Source organism: Thalassophryne amazonica, chromosome 2 (genome assembly GCF_902500255.1).
Source record: "Thalassophryne amazonica chromosome 2, fThaAma1.1, whole genome shotgun sequence".
Taxonomy (NCBI): Eukaryota; Metazoa; Chordata; class Actinopteri; order Batrachoidiformes; family Batrachoididae; genus Thalassophryne; species Thalassophryne amazonica.
In genome coordinates, this window is record NC_047104.1 from 110424737 (window position 1) to 110442825 (window position 18089).

The 18089-nt window shown below is 41.9% G+C and overlaps 1 protein-coding gene across 4 annotated transcripts in view; it reads left to right on the top strand.

Annotated features, from left to right (window-relative positions):
• Positions 1–18089, top strand: part of ano5b (anoctamin 5b) — a 202296-nt gene that overhangs the window by 122757 nt on the left and 61450 nt on the right. For all 4 annotated transcript variants that reach the window (XM_034191614.1, XM_034191588.1, XM_034191597.1 and 1 more), the window contains one exon: positions 14309–14416. In XM_034191614.1, the coding sequence (XP_034047505.1) occupies positions 14309–14416 (108 nt within the window). The remainder of the gene's footprint in view (positions 1–14308; positions 14417–18089) is intronic.

The following is an 18089-nucleotide window of genomic DNA, read 5'->3' on the forward strand; positions in this document are numbered from 1 at the left end:
TGTTAATGTGTTTTTAACCTTTTAAACATTACTTGTGACCTATGTATTACATCAAATGGAATGAAATGTAACACAAAATAAGGAAATGTGAAATTTGTGTCAGGTGTAACATTTACTTCTTACGCTTTTGTTGGATGCAACATTTTCCACAATAGATGGAGGTCGCATTTGTTTAACTTTTCTAAAGCTTCATGCAGCGTTGTATCCACAAGAACATTTTGTTTGTCTGTTAGTTTGCTTGCTCTCACTTCTGTTCCACTGATGCAGAAATAAACCACCCCTGCTCAAACATCTGTCTGCTTTTGACAGTTTATTCTTATTATTTGATTAGACTGTTACTGTGGCTCTGTGTTCTATAACTCTAAAGTACAGTGCATGAACAGTGCACATTCTTAGCAATGTTAATTTATTATTCATAAAGCCAGAACACAGCCTGGCTGCCCCATAATTAAATAACACATTGCAGAGTGTTAAGAGGTTAGGAAGAGGCCTGTTGGTGAATGTAATGACTGGACACTCGAGGGCCTTCAGCTTAGCACTTTAAATGGCTTTTGTAATTGTGCTTTGTCAGTGAAACAAGAAGGGCATCAAAATACAGCAAACAGACTTCATGACCAAGCAGTAACCTCCAGTGATGAAAAATGAAGTCAACATGGAAGTGGCAAATCTTGAAGTTCCTTGAATGGCAGCTTGAGGTTGGCTCCAAAAGCAAGTCACTTTCCATAGACCGACTTTAGAGCAAAAATACAGCCTGGTACAAAGAAGAAAAAAAAATCGATTTCTATAACTAGTTTATTACTTTTTTCCCCATTTATGAGAACTGCATGAGGTTCGAGGGGAGATAAGTCATCACTCACTCATCTTCAACTGCTTAACTCTAATTAAGGGTCAAGGGGGGGCTGGAGCAAATTCCAGCAGTCATAAGGCATGAAGTGGGGTACACCATGGACAAGACACCTGTTGCAGGGCCACGTATTGACAAACAAGCACAGTCACACTGCATGCACATCTATGAACAATTCAATTTTCCAGCCCACCTAACTTGCACGTCTTTGGATGTGGTAGGATGCCGGGGCAACCGGGGGGGGACCCACACAAACACGGAGAAAACATGCAAACTCCACACAGAAAGGCCACAGGTGGGAATCGATCCCATGACCTTCTTGCTGTGAGGCAACAGTGCTAACCACTAAGCCACTGTGCTGCCGGATAAGTCATCAATTTCATCTAATTTAAACCACAAAGTTATGAATACCTAGCAGCGTGGTCACCTTGAGTGACAGGCAGTGTGTGTGTGCGCAAGATGTTTCAGTGCCCCAAAAGCAGTGGCTGCTAGCTTCAGGGAACTCAACCAGGTCTGTCCTTTCTGAGCATATTATGAAAACGATCTGAGATTATTTGGTTTGTTGTGTGGTTAACTGTAGTAACAGACCATCTATGAAGTCTGTTCCAGTATTTCCTTTGAGTGAATTTTTTTAATTTGTATGTTAGCACCAGGTTATCATTAGCATATAGCTTGGTGACATTACCTCCACCGATGACACAACAATTACTGAGCCAACATGCCAGTCATATTTTTTTTAATGCACACACCCAAGTCACCAGTTGTAAAAAGCCTCTGTCCAGTCCACAAAAATATGCATTAATCAAACACCTAAACTAAAGTTAGCCTGTTAGCCGTGGCTTCAGTTGTTTTAGTACCTATGAGATGGGGGACGGGGTATGTCTAGCCTTCATTTATCTTACCAATGTTATACTGGTTTTGCCCATGCCCCGCCTCTTTACCCATTTATGGGGTGACCGAGAGTTAGGTGGAGTCAGGCATTGACAAAATGGCAACATTTGGAGCTGTAATCTGAGCTTCAAAACCTTGCTTCAGAAAACTTATGGATGACATCACTGAGAGTTTGTCTAGTACAGTAATTCTCGATCTTTTTACAATCAGTACCACCTTAGAAAATATTTGATTTTACAAGTACCACCATTAGAACCAGAATTAAAATAATTAAATTGAACTCTTTTTAATAGCACCAAATCACAACATAGTCACCCTAAGGGCCCCTTCACACATAGTGTGAAGTTTGGTCGAAGTGCACACGAAGTAAGAATTGAACGCCTCGTACACCTGTTGCCACAATTATTTGCGTACACCAGCGGCTTAAAGACGGAGTGTGCACTGTGCGAACCCTTCGATCCCTCTTGTGGCAGGTGTCGGCCAAATTCCAGCTGACACGCACGAACATCTAACACTGCTTATTTGGCACTTAGAAAATGTGCGGCCATTCGCATTCTTGGCACGACAACAGTCTGCGACAATCACTGTCAAGCTGGCAGTGAAATTTCCCCATGAGAGATCTACAGAGAAACAGATGGATCATATTTGTATTGCCTGCTTGATAAGAGGGATTCAATATAAAATGCTGTGTTTTTTTTATGGTGCGTGGTTTTTATTTATTTATTTTTATATGCGTCCACCTCTTTGTTGATTTCAGGCATTTTCCCTGCACCATTTACAGGCCAATGACGGTAGCTCAGTGGTAAAGTTTCAGGCTGGCAATCATTGCAAGTACAAATCCTGTAGGTGGTTTTTTTTCCACAGGTACCTGCTGGTTTTTATGTTTTATTTATTCCACATCAGCGGCACGAAGTGGTGCACCTCGCACTGTGTTCCTGATCGAAAGACACAAAATTAATCCAGCTTTGGTGCATCACTGCTGCTTTGACATCAACAATCCAACACGAACTTTAAATAGGAGTCCAAAAATAATTCTGACAATGAAGTCCACCATGCCGTGCATCAAATCATCATCCATCAGCGAAACAAACTCTGCCATATTTGTTTTACAACTAAGTGCCGGCCGGCTTGTGTGATTGTGCGCGCTCACACAAGGAAGGCGCTTGTGTGCACATGTACTACCAAAAAAAGGACTGTATTTCCTCAGTGCAGCGAAAAAAATCATGTCAGACAGCTTACAGCGCAGTCGATTTGTTTTGTGTGTGTGCGCATGTATGTATGTATGTATGTATGTATGTATGTACGAGGTCAATTAGAAAAGAAACCGACCTTTTTATTTTTTTTTTAAACTATATGGATTTGAATCATGTGCGATTACGTCACACAAGCTTGAACCCTCGTGCGCATGCGTGAGTTTTTTCATGCCTGTCGATTGCGTCATTCGCCTGTGGGCAGGCTTTGAGTGAGCACTGGTCCACCCCCCTCATCGGAATTCCTTTGTCTGACTTCTTCCTGAGAGACTGCCGCTTTGCTTGATCAAAATTTTTTCTGAAACTGTAAAGCACATCCAAGTGGACACCATTCAAGAAATTCAGACGGTTTTCGGTGAAAATTTTAACGGCTGATGAGAGATTATGGAATGTTACTGTCGCTTTAAGGACTGCCCACAGCCCAGCACAGAGTGCAATGGTACCAAACGTATGGAACCAAATTTGCACTCTAAATGCAATGCAACACAAATGGGACGAATAATCCAGGTCATGTGATATACAAAGCACCAATCAAATGACAAGGATCCACTCAGCCATTATATAATTGCCATTAGTACCGTTGTATATAACACAGTCCGTATCAGTCATTGTTATTCATCTCTTACACCTTTAAATGCTGAAAGTGCTTTAAAGTTCACAGTTTGTAGTTCACAGGTGTGTTGTGCATGTCGCTTCAAAATGAACATACGTTTTCTGTATCATTTTTAAATGATGAAAACATAATTTAAATATAATTTCAGTGCTTATAAATTTTGTAGTTAATGTTTACTGGTGTGTGTGTGGGGGGGAGAGGTATATATTTTTATATTCATGAAAAAAACTCATTAACTCAGCGTACCACCAGAGGGAGCTCTGTTTGAGAACTATGGGTCTAATTATACAGACAGTGTATGATCAGTGCTCATTTCCCACATGGTGGTGCAAATGGTTGATGGTCATTAAATGCTACTCATATAAATCCATATTGAAAAGGGATGAAGCACTTTTTCTTTAAACTCTAAAGGTCACCGTCTTTTTTTTTTTTTTAACTGTGGAACCATAGATGTCACCATATGTTGCTGCCTACCGTATCTGACAGCATTTCGTGATTCAGCATTACGAAATATACATTAATCTATTGGTTTGTGATATTTTCATGAAAACTGTCACATTTTCATAACTGGAGAACAAATGCATTCGAATACATTCCGTGACGGGAGCACGAAATGAAAAGTGATGCGGGGTGGGGGGGGGGGGTTATGGTTAGGGGAAGGATTAGGGTTAGTAATAGTAAGATTAAAAAAAAAACAACCCGTCACGAAAATGTGCATGAATGAACTTGTGAGACTGGGTTGGTTGCTGCTTTCCTTTCCTGGGGATGTTCTGTCCAGGTACTGAAATCCTTTTCAATTTCCACTTGCTCTTGCAACATTTTTCATTCAGTAAGTAAAGTACGTGTTCACTTGGATTCCAGTCAGGGCATGTCAGAATCCAGAAATCCTCTGAATGAAAAGGCAAACAGCAATGAAACCAAAGTCTTGCATTTCTTTTAGGGGATACTTTAAGTAATTATATGCACTCGGAAGTATTTGGCTGATTTTGTGTGAATAATATTATTGTGAGCACTCACAATTCATCCTGCTGCATTCAAAAGCAATTCATCATCTTGATGGGCACTCAGATAGTGGAGACACTCACTCACTCATCTTCAACCGCATATTTAGGAACTTGAAACAAGAATTTTGGGATTTTTCAACCAGGACTTTAATTTGAGATTTTTGGGTTGATATTTTCACAAATGACAAAAAAACAAACAAACCCCAAAACATTTTAATCAGTCCAGTATTTATTTATAATTCAAGTACCATCAGGGGTTAAACAGTGACACAATGTAATGGGGTTTGACGTGCTAAAAATACTCACAATAAACCGCTAGTTGTTGCCACTGAATGGGTGAAAATGTCATTAGACACAGTGCCCTCTAAAACTATTGGAACACGTGGTATTTCACACATTTTAATTTGTTTAAGACATTTCAAATGCAAAAAAACACAAAAAAATAAAAAATTTCTAAAAGTATCTTCCTTAAACTCAAACTTAAAGCAAATCTCTACAACTGTTTACAGGTGAGGTGTAATTTCCTGCTAGGCATTTCTGCTTGTGGCACCTCCTCCAGTGCCCATGTGCCAGTTGCAGGTTCAGCTGCAGGGTCATCAGCCAGGAACCACCTTTCATCAACATTTCGCCCCTTTAATCCTGGAACGTCTCCTGGTGGCGGAGCAGTGGCAGGGACGTCTCCCTGTCACCCCCGCAGCTGACTGGTATCACTCTCTGCAGCTGTTGTTGGGGTTAGATGTTCTTTCCCCAGCTCTTATGCTTCCTCCTCAGCCAATACAAAAGCTGGCTTCCTCAGCAAGCTCATTAGTGGCCTTCCACAGCTTTCCTCTAGTTACACCTGCATCCCTCAACAGGCGTGTCGTTGAGAGGCCCATGAATCCACGACAGCCTACCTCCACAGGGTAGATGGTGGTCTTCCAGCTAGCCTCCCGACATTCTATGACCAGGTCGGAATACTTGGCCTTCTTCTTCTGACTTCTTCTGACTTCTGTCTTGACTCTTGTAGAGAAGAATAAATTCTTCTCTACAAGAGTCAAGACAGAAGTCAGACCACCAGAGCAAGAATTTTAGCTGAGGAAGCTTCTGCGATTTGAAGCGAAACGTCGTCGCGTCAAGCAACCCAGTCCAGTCGAAGATTCAAGCTTCTCTACTATGGAAACCACCTGGACAACTGAGAGCCTACACAAAAACTTGGCCTTCTTGTGTTCGAAGATGATCTCGATCTCCTCCTCTGATGTAACTGTGAGTTCGATGAGGTGCACCGCTCTTGCTTCTGTAGACCACACAACAATGTCGGGGCGGGGAGAAATGATGGTAATCTCTGTGGGAAACTTGAGCTGCTTGTCTAAGTCAACCCTCATGTTCCACTCCTGGTCAGGGGAGAAAGGCCCTGGCATCCCTCCTTGTCTGGAGTACTTTCTGCCACCTTCCTTGACAAAGTTGGTGTAACTCTTTTCTGGTAGAGGTTGTTTGCTGTCCTGTCGGCACCTCTCCAGGACCTATGCCAGCTTCTTAAGGACCTGGTCATGCTGCCATCGATTTCGCCCCTGAGAGATTGCTACCGGACAGCCTGCCAAGATGTATTGAAGGCTTGAGTTGGGGGCGTTACAGAGTGAGCAAAACTCCTCCTGTCTGAACCACTGGTGGAGGTTATGAGGGCAGGGAAGCATGTCATAGGTTGAGCGGATTAGGAAGCTGAGCCTTGCCTGCGGGATTTTCTACAGTTCAGGCCATGTGATCTTTCAGTTAGTGACTCCCAGGTCGTCCAATGTCCTTGACGGACCTGCATCACCGCCTTGATCTTATACCACTCTTCCTCCATCTTTGTTACCTCTGACACTGCCATCTTCTTCCTTTCCTTGCGGGTGGCCTTGGACCAGAACCATGGAGCTTCTCCCCATCCAAGTCCTGCTCTTCTGTCCTGGACTCTGCCCACAACTTCCTGATATTGCAGTCTACCGACAGCTTGATGGACTGCGCTTGCAGCGTTCCACTTCCAGCCTGTAGCGACTTTGGCACAGGCATCCCTGACTGACTGGTCGGTGGACACGTTAAGCTCGAGAACCAGTCTGGCGTTCTCCTGCATATATGCCACGCTTATGGACTGCAGTGGGAGTTAAAGAGTGTTTTTCCCAAAGAGGCCTGACTCTGAGAGGCACCGTGGGAGCCCAAACCACTTCCTGATTAATGAATTGGCTTTTCCGTCCATCTTCCTCACAGCTGATGACGGATTCTTGCTCATTTTTAGGGGCCACATCAACCTTCTGTAGATGGTGAAATAGTAGCACCATGTTTTGTACTTCCCGGGGAGCTGGCTTTGATCTGTCCTCGCCAAGCCATCTGTGAGCTGTTTCATGACAATTCTCCCCATCTGCTTGTCTGACAACTCTGCTGAATACTGCCTCCCCAGGCTTTTTATAGGTTGCTCGGAGAGACGGGGGATTTTCTCTCCTCCAACGACAAAGATAAATTTGTCACTCTGAACTCCATTTTTTAGTGACAGGCTATGGGAATTTGGAGTGCTTGATCTTCATTCTGGCCCATGACATCAGTTCATCCAGCCTCTTCAGTAGCCACGATGTACAAGGTGCTGTCAGAAGCAGACTGGTGACATCGTCCATGTAGCTTCTCAGTGGGGGTAGCCTCTGCCCTGATGGTAGTCTGGCCATTTGCCTTGCGCCAATGAGGATGACCTCAAAAGCTGCAACAAATAGGGTCGGAGAAATGGCACACCCCATGGCAATTCCCACTTGAAGCTGCTGTCATCCAGTAATAAAATCCTAGAGGGCAAACCACATCTGCAGTTCACTGAAGTACTGTACTACCAGGTTCCTAATGCAGCAGGGTACGTGGAAGAACTCCAAGGCATAACTGATCAGCTGATGAGGGACTGATCCATGTGCGTTGTCAAGGTCAAGCCATACAACATGCAAATCAGTCTTCTCCCGTTTGGCTCGCTGGATTTGATTCCAGATCATTGTTGAGTGCTCGACACACCCTGAATATCCTGGAACTCCTTTTTGGCATTTGGTGTCAGTGTAGCCATTAGTTAGTAAGTAGGAGGTCATCCTTTTAGCCAGCACCGAGAAGAAGAAGATATGAATTAATTAAAAATATGAAAGCCAAGATGATGGGCTGCATAAGTAATTGAACGCTTTGGTATAATACCTGTAAATAATCAGTTTTATTGCCAGTTTTCTTCAGACAAGTCAGGGGATGGATACATGAACATTTCCAAGTCACTGAATATGTCTTTTACTTTATTTACACCAGTTATGAAGAAATACAAAAAGTATGGTACTCTATGGTAAATCTGTATGGAGTAGATCATTCTCAAAAACTAAGTGACTGTGCAAGAAGGAGACAAGTGGGGAAAGCCACCAAGACAACCAGACAACCCAGAAGAAATTATAGGCTTCTGTGGGTGTGAATGGAGAACTTGTGCATAGTGCATGTTTTGAATTTTGTATCCCCAGTTAATCAGCTTCATGATTAAGTGGTATGGACGAGGATTTTCTTTAACCAAAACATCAAATCTAGGCTTGATCTCAGATGTACAGTAGTGTTCAGAATAGTAGTAGTGCTATATGACTAAAAAGATTAATCCAGGTTTTGAGTATATTTCTTATTATTACATGGGAAACAAGGTACCAGTAGATTCAGTAGATTCTCACAAATCCAACAAGACCAAGCATTCATGATATGCACACTCTTAAGGCTATGAAATTGGGCTATTAGTAAAAAAAAAAGTAGAAAAGGGGGTGTTCACAATAATAGTAGTGTGGCATTCAGTCAGTGAGTTCGTCAATTTTGTGGAACAAACAGGTGTGAATCAGGTGTCCCCTATTTAAGGATGAAGCCAGCACCTGTTGAACATGCTTTTCTTGGGCTATTAGTAAAAAAAAAAAAGTAGAACAGGGGGTGTTCATCTGCTGTTGATGCTACAAACTCAAAACTATTATGTTCAAACTGCTTTTTTAGCAATCCTGTTAATCACTAAACTAGTATTTAGTTGTATAACCACAGTTTTTCAGGATTTCTTCACATCTGCGAGGCATTAATTTTGTTGGTTTGGAACAATGATTTTGCTCATTTGCTAGTGTGCTTGGGGTCATTGTCTTGTTGAAACACCCTTTTCAAGGGCATGTCCTCTTCAGAATAAGGCAACATGACCTCTTCAAGTATTTTGACATATCCAAACTGATCCATGATACCTGGTATACGATATATAGGCCCAACACCATAGTAGGAGAAACATGCCCATATCATGATGCTTGCACCACCATGCTTCACTGTCTTCACTGTGAACTGTGGCTTGAATTCAGAGTTTGGGGGTCGTCTCACAAACTGTCTGCGGCCCTTGGACCCAAAAAGAACAATTTTACTCTCATCAGTCCACAAAAAAATTCCTCAATTTCTCTTTAGGCCAGTTGATGTGTTCTTTGGCAAATTGTAACCTCTTCTGCACGTCTTTTATTTAACAGAGGGACTTTGCGGGGGATTCTTGCAAATAAATTAGCTTCACACAGGCGTCTTCTAACTGTCACAGCACTTACAGGTAACTCCAGACTGTCTTTGATCATCCTGATCATCCTGGAGCTGATCAATGAGTGAGCCTTTGCCATTCTGGTTATTCTTCTATCCATTTTGATGGTTGTTTTCCATTTTCTTCCACGTGTCTCTGTTTTTTTTGTCCATTTTAAAGCGTTGGACATCATTATAGATGAACAGCCTCTAATTTTTTGCACCTACGTATAAGTTTTCCCCTCTCCAATCAACTTTTTAATCAAACTATGCTGTTCTTCTGAACAATGTCTTGAACGTCCCATTTTCCTCAGGCTTTCAAAGAGAAAAGCATGTTCAACAGGTGCTGGCTTCATCCTTAAATAGGGGACACCTGATTCACACCTGTTTGTTCCACAAAATTGACGAACTCACTGACTGAATGCCACACTACTATTATTGTGAACACCCCCTTTTCTACTTTTTTTTTTTTTACTAATAGCCCAATTTCATAGCCTTAAGAGTGTGCATATCATGAATGCTTGGTCTTGTTGGATTTGTGAGAATCTACTGAATCTACTGGTACCTTGTTTCCCATGTAACAATAAGAAATATACTCAAAACCTGGATTAATCTTTTTAGTCACATAGCACTACTATTATTCTGAACACTACTGTACCTTCTGGGAAATTGTAACTGAACTTTCAGGTCTTCTTTTTAAAAAATCCTTGGGAAATAGGGGCGCCATATATCCTTGTTTTGGCTGCACGCCCCTTTGCCGAAATGCCAATATATTTATTTTTAAGCATTATTACTAGCATACAGCCTTGCCCTTGGCAATTGATTTTTCCATAAACACATAACATTATTACCACGAAATAACAAACCTGTTCAACTGGCCCATAGCCAGGTGGGGGACTAACCACCCACTTCGCCCACTTTTGCCATGATCTTCATACTGATGCCTGTTCGGGGTCTCTACAGAATTACGGTGTTATTGAAGTACCAGTGTAACACATTCAGTACATGCAGCTGTAATCACTGTCTGTGTTTACATCGTTTGATGCTGCGAGCTGTCAGTCTGCTGTTTTGCACAGCAGGTCCAAGTTGAAAAAAACAGTTCCCTTCTGTGTCTCAGAGCGTGAGGACACAGAGAGCAAAGAGCAAAGTTTACAAACATATTTTTAAACTTTTCTGTCCTCTCTGTGGTTAAACTAAAAACACAGCTGCAGATGCCCTAAAACAATTTTTTTTTTCCAAATACACCTAAAGTCTTTTCTGAGGACAGCATAAAGTAAAAAGTGCTGATGAAACCTTACCTCTCAATTAGGTCAACTTCTCCATTCTACCTGCTCAGACACTACAAACCAGGGGCGAATCCAGGTGGAAAGAGGGTGTTGTGTGTGGGGGGGGGGGGGGGGGGGGATGCCCCCCCAACACCCCTCAATTAAAGGTCCACTTTTAAATTTTTTCATACAGAATACTACTACAACCACCACTATTTATAATAATAATAGTAATAATAATAATAATTACAATATTTTAACAACTAAAATGTTTAAATCATTATTACTCTGGACTTGACTATTACTACAGTTCTGAACTGTTTAACTGATGAGCCATATAAAAACAAGTTTACTTCATTTAATTTTTCTGCATAACTACATAACTAATGTGCATAGTGCATGTTTTGAATTTTGTATCCCCAGTTAATCAGCTCAGGCATTACTGAGTCTGTTTGAGGTTCTAGCTTCAAAATCAGGTCAGTTACATTTCAGGAAGCCATAAATATGAAAATGATTATGGCTCTTGGGGTTAGTATGTGTTTGATAGCTGTTTGAGGTTTGATCAACAGATGAAGTCTGTTGTCAAAGCAAGTTTTTTTCCAGCTACATCTTCTGGTTAAAGTAAAGCCCTTCCTCTGTCGATGTGATCTTCAGACAGTCATTCATGCTTTCATCAGCACCACACTTGATTACTGTAATGCACTTTGCGCTGGTGTTAAGCAGTCTTCTCTTGCACACCTCCAATTTGTGCAAAATGCTGCTGCTTGTCTTTTAATGAACACTTCCAGAAGTGAGCATATTATGACATACTTTAATCACTCCACTGGCTTCCTGTTGGTTTTAGAACTGATTTTAAGATTTTAACGTTTGTTTTTAAAAGCTATTAATGGCCTTGAACCTTCCTACTTGTTGAAATTTAACTCTCCACACTTACAGTATGACATTGTGGACATCTGTTTATCTTTACTTAGATGTTCTGAGGTCAAAATATAAATTCGGGCGATTCTGTTTTTGCGGTAGCTGAAGCCAGACTGTGGAACAAGTTAACTCCTGAGTTACGCACTATTTCTGACCGAGCACTTTTTAAATCAAAACTCAAGACTTATTTATTTAAACTGGCTTTTAATACTGAGTGTTGTTGTAATATGTTTTATTTCTATGAACCTCTTTAACTCTATTGTATGTTTTTGTTTTTGTGAATTCTTGATTTTTGATTTTACTGTAAAACACTGTGGACACTGTCTGGCTGCTGTAAAGTGCTATAGAAATAAATGTTGATTGATTGATTGATAGTAATGTTATCAAACAAACATGTAGGTTGTGATATCAGTTTGGGGTAAAGGCAAAGAAAAGGTGAAAATGTAGAAAAACATAATGTGCAAATTCCACAAATATTAAGCAGTACAACTACAGAGCACGTAGAATATTCATAGTGCTTCACTTTTTCCAAATTTTGTTGTTATAACCTTATTTTTTCCCCACAAGCCCAATAATGACAAAATGAAAAAAGTTTTATTTTTTTATTTTATTTATTTACTTATTTTTGCAAATTTATTAAAAATAAAAAAAAAGTAAGAAATCACATGTACATAAGTAGTCACACCCTTTGCTCAATACTTTGTTGATGCACGTTTGGCAGCAGTTACAGCCTCAAGTCTTCTTGAATATGATGCCACAGGCTTGGTGCACCTATCTTTGGGGTAGTTTTACCCATTCCTCTTTGCCGCACCTCTGAAGCTCCATCAAGCTGGATGGGGAGTGTCAGTGCGCAGCCATTTTCAGATCTCTCCAGAGATATTCAATCGGATTCAGGTCTGGGTTCTGCCTGGACCACTCAGGGAAATTCACAGAGTTGTCCTGAAGTCACTCCTTTGATATTTTGGCTGTGTGCTTAGGGTCATTGTCCTGCTGAAAGATGAACCTTCGCCCCAGTCTGAGGTCAAGAGTGCTCTGGAGCATGTTGTCATCCAGGATGTCTCTGTACATTGCTGTATTCGTCTTGCCCTCAATCCTGACTAGTCTCCCAGTTACTGTTGCTGAAAAACATTCCCACTGCATGATGCTGCCACCACCATGCTTCACTGTAGGGATGGTGCCTGGTTTCCTCTAAACATGACACCTGGCATTCACACCAAAGAGTTCAATCTTTGTCTCATCAGACCAGAGAATTTTGTTTCTCGTGGTCTGAGAGTCCTTCAGCTGCCTTTTGGCAAACTTGAGGTGGGTTGCCATGTACCTTTTACTAAGGAGTGGCTTCCGTCTGGCCACTCAACCACAGGCCTGATTGGTGGATTGCTGCAGAGATGGTTGTCCTTCTGGAAGGTTCTCCTCTCTCCACAAAGGAATGCTGGAGCTCTGACAGAGTGACCATCAGGTTCCTGGTCCCTTCCCTGACTAAGGCCCTTCTCCCCTAATAGCTCAGTTTAGACGGGCAGCCAGCTCTCGGAAGAGTCATGGTGGATCTGCACTGCTTCCATTTTTGGATGATGGAGGCCACTGTGCTCATTGAGACCTTCAAAGCAGCAAAAGTGTTTTTGTACCCTTCCCCAGATTTGTGCCTTGAGACAGTCCTGTCTCGGAGGTCGACAGACAATTCCTTTGACTTCATGCTTGGTTTGTGCTCTAACATGCATTTTAACCTTATGCATTCTAACATTCTAACCTTAGAATTGGAATATAATATATAAGATATACCTTACTGAATTTTCATGCACTGTCAACTGTGGGACTTCATCTGTAGACAGGTGTGTGTCTTTCCAAATCATGTCCAATCAAATGAATTTACCCCAGGTGGACTCCAATTAAGCTGTAGAAACATCTCAAGGATGATCAGTGGAAACAGGATGCACCTGAACTCAATTTGAGCTTCATGGCTAAGACTGTGAATACTTATGGACGTGTGATTCCTTAGATTTTTTTTTCATTTTTAATAAATTTGCAAAAATTTTATTTAAAAAAATTCACATTGACATTATGAGGTATTATTTGTAGTATTTTGATTAAGAAAATGATTCCATTTTGGAATCAGGCTGTAACATAAAAAAATAAAACGTGGATAAGGTGCAGCGCTGTGAACACTTTCTGGATGCACCGTAAATTGTGTGGGTGAGAAACTAGTAATCAAAAAACCCTCCAGAATGCATCCCTGATCACACCCCCCCACTTCAGATCTTGGTTACGTGCCATTGTATTTTTTGTCCAAAATACTAAAAATGTGGCAAAATGACACGCATAAAGCATAAACAAGTTATATTTCACGCATCTCCCACGCTCTGTTATTGTCGTTCAGGACCTTCAAGAAGCCTCAGAATGCCCCATTTTGACCTCATATTGTCACAAGCTCTGCACCCCCACTCACTCACTCCACTCCCTTGCATCTGGTGTCGCCCCCTTGCTAAATTTTCCTGTCTGTATTTTGCAAGTTTGAAACTTTGGCATGAACTTATTGTGCTTGATAGACTCTTGTTCCAGAATGCTGTTCCAGCACAGAGGCCACATAGAATTAAAAAAACATATATTAGAATGTCAGTGAAGTACGTCTGACACTAGAGGCACATTTCTTCATTGTGCTGAAAGTCTGTTACTGTGTTTTATATCATGACAGGTTGTAAGTGGACAACCCCCAGGCTTCTCTGTTTCTTGTGGTTTTTCTCCAGTCATCATGTGGCTTCCCTCATACAGTTATCTTTGAAAGAAGCAGAATTCTCTTTAAACATTTGCAACAGAAGGATATGTGCACTGAAAAAATATCCCATCTCCGTGACCTACGCGGCTGCACCACAACTATTACATGTACAGGTCATCTGTCTCCTTTCTCTTGCTTTCATTTCAGTGTTTGCTTGTGGTATATTTCATGTCTTTTTGCTTCTGCTTCCTGCTCTGACAGTAAAGTTAAAACTAGTTTGTTTCTGTTGCAGACAGAACGGCTACAACCCAGTAAAGACACCGTGTTCTTCAGGGACGGCGTTCGCCGGATCGACTTTGTGTTGTCGTATGTTGATGACAAAGATGGAGAAAAGAAGCAGGTAAGTTTCACAAAAAGAAGCTGGCTCTGCTTATTTGGCTGCTTAGCATTTTCCAGTGTGGCCAGTGACTAACTGTGAAGCTGTTGGCATATTATGCAATCCACAGTCAGAACAGGGTTACAGTGCATGACAAAGAGGAAACGAAAGGAAGATAGTTTATTTTTTTTGTCATGTCACATATTTGTGAATTGAAAGAACAAAAACAATTCATAAATAAATTAATTAAATGATTTTGTTGTGTGTAATTCCATTTCAATTCAATTTATTTCATTTATGCAGCGCCAAATCACAAAACCGTTGCCTCAAGGCGCTTCACACGAGTGAAGTCTAACCTTACCAGCCCCTAGAGTAAGCACACAGATGACAGTGGTAAAGAAAAACTCCCTCTGATGACACTGAGGAAGAAACCTCAAGCAGACCAGACTCAGAGGGACGACCCACTGCTTAGGCCATTCTAACAGTAACAAGTTTTTTTTTTTTTTTTTTAACAAAGTTTTAGTTGAAGAAACAGGAAACAAAAAAACCAGAATAGCATAAAAAGAAAGTGCATTGTTGAAATGAGCATGCAGTCATTGGCCCCATATGCAGAGCATTGTGAGATAAGTCGAGCACTCTGGGATGCAGGGCCAGCGTCCATCCATCACGTCATCAGTGTCACCCCAGCAGAAACGGTCTTCATGGAACTGCTTTCCAAAAGCAGACTGCAGTAGCTCAAAGAGGTCACCATCACCAAGGTGGTCCACGCACTGCTATGCCAGCTTCAGCCAGGGCATCTCATGGTCAGTTCAGCGCCCTGTGGTGCGCGGCCGTCATCTGCAGGAGATCTCATCCGTGCCTCAACAGAGAGAAAAAGAGCAGAATCAGTCTGCACCTAAATTATGAGTTCACCCAGGGGCGCCGAAAAGGGGGGAATAAGGAGAACAATTCTAGGGTCCCATGATTGACAGGGGCCCAGAGAGGCCCCTAATACAATTTACTGACAAAGTAATATGACACTCAGTAATAAACTTACAATCACACATATATTTTATTTACAATGTATTGTAAATACATTGAGACCCTTCTGTCCTGTATACCAACTGCATTTCCTCTATATTCGTTTTGTGAATTGTTCTGTAATTTACGAGGTCTGTCAATAAAGTAACGGTCCTTTTTATTTTTTTCAAAAACTATATGGATTTCATTCATATGTTTTTACGTCAGACATGCTTGAACCCTCGTGCGCATGCGTGAGTTTTTCCACGCCTGCCGGTGACGTCAATCGCCTGTGAGCACTCCTTGTGGGAGGAGTCGTCCAGCCCCTCGTCGGAATTCCTTTGTCTGAGAAGTTGCTGAGAGACTGGCGCGTTGTTTGATCAAAATTTTTTCTAAACCTGTGAGACACATCGAAGTGGACATGGTTCGAAAAATTAAGCTGGTTTTCAGTGAAAATTTTAACGGCTGATGAGAGATTTTGAGGTGATTCTGTCGCTTTAAGGACTTCCCACAGTGCGAGACGTCGCTCAGCGCTCTCAGCCGCCGTCGTCAGCCTGTTCAAGCTGAAAACCTCCACATTTCAGGCTCTATTGATCCAGGACGTCGTGAGAGAACAGAGAAGTTTCAGAAGAAGTCGGTTTCAGCATTTTATCCGGATATTCCACTGTTAAAGGAGATTTTTTTAATGAAAGACGTGCGGACGGGTCCGACGCGACGCTCCGCCACAGGAAAAACACCTCTGTTGAAAGCCTTAAGGACAAGTTGGAACATGTCCTGCTGTTAAACAATTTCTCATATACTCACTCCACTGAAAGCCATCAAAAGCCGCCTGGATTTTACAAATGGTTATCAACACGGAGGTGTTTTTCCTGTGCCGCCGCACCACGTCGGCTGCGTCCCGACGCGCGGACCCGTCCGCACGTCTTTCATTAAAAAAATCTCCTTTAACAGTGGAATATCCGGATAAAATGCTGAAACCGACTTCTTCTGAAACTTCTCTGTTCTCTCACGACGTCCTGGATCAGTAGAGCCTGAAATGTGGAGGTTTTCAGCTTGAACAGGCTGACGATGGCGGCTGAGAGCGCTGAGCGACGTCTCGCACCGTGGGAAGTCCTTAAAGTGACAGAATCACCTCAAAATCTCTCATCAGCCGTTAAAATTTTCACTGAAAACCAGCTTAATTTTTCGAACCGTGTCCACTTCGATGTGTCTCACAGGTTTAGAAAAAATTTTGATCAAACAACGCGCCAGTCTCTCAGCAACTTCTCAGACAAAGGAATTCCGACGAGGGGCTGGACGACTCCTCCCACAAGGAGTGCTCACAGGCGAATGACGTCACCGACAGGCGTGGAAAAACTCACGCATGCGCACAAGGGTTCAAGCATGTCTGACGTAAAAACATATGAATGAAATCCATATAGTTTTTGAAAAAAATAAAAAGGACCGTTGCTTTATTGACAGCCCTCGTATGTCTGTAACAAGGCCCAAACAGAGGGTCACCTCTTTGAGTCTGGTCTGCTTGAGGTTTCTTCCTCAGAGGGAGTTTTTCCTTACCACTACTGCTCTGGGGGTTAGCAAGGTTAGACCTTACTTGTGTGAAGCGCCTTGAGGCAACTCTGTTGTGATTTGGCGCTATATAAATGAAAATAAATTGAAAAAAATTGAAAATTGGTGGCACTAAGTTTATTTGTTTTGGAAACATTTCTCAACACTCACCCCCTCTCTATTTACATAAAATGGTTCAGTCCAATTGCTCCATCAGACTGCTGCGGAGTGTACGTTTTCACAGACAGCGAGTGGAGGAGGAGTGTGGAGGCGGCAGGCAAGATGCGTCAAAAGTCGGGGCAAAACAACTCAGACAGGAGGAAGAAGTGAAGGGTCGACAATATGTCACCCAATTCTTTCAGAGGCAAGGTGGGTCTGTTACTGGTTCATGTGATGGAACATTAAATAGCCTGTGTCCAGAGTTTATAAGGTAGCTCACTTTTCTCAGGAGGTGATGGTCTAGTGGTTAAGCGTTGGGCTTGAGACCAGAAGATCCTTTATTCAAATCCCAGCTTGACCGGAAAATCACTAAGGGCTCTTGGGCAAGGTCCTTGAGCCCATAGTTGCTGCCAGTGTGTAGTGAGCACTTTGCATGGCAGCACCCTGACATTGGGGTGAATGTGAGGCATCATTGTAAAGTGCTTTGAGTGTCTGATGCAGATGGAGAAGCGCTACATGAATGCAGTCCATTTACTATTCTCCCCATATTAGCTCATATTTCTGAAGAAAACTCTGGATTATACATTTCACCATTGTTTTAGTTAAATAATCAATGCAGGCAGATGGTTTGCAAGCTGCTCTGCTCAAAAAATTATGCATGTTCTGAATGTCAGGAGCAGCAGCAGCCGCCTGTCAGTCCCTGTCTGAACAAGCCCAAGTGCCCCCAAGGAAGGTGAACTGCTGTTTTGTTGAATTAATACATTATGTTGAAGAAAAAAACATTAAAGGATAAAAAAATTATTCTGAAATTTAAAAATAAGCCTGTTGTCTGTATTTATTTCAGAATGATTTGAATAATTTAAAAACCATCAGCTATCACTGAAATATAATGTTAAGTCAGTAGTTTGGGACTGTCATCCTCCTGCTTTGCAATAGAAACAGAGTACATTTCTCATGCATGCAGACTGGGTGATTGCTTTCAATCCAATCAGAG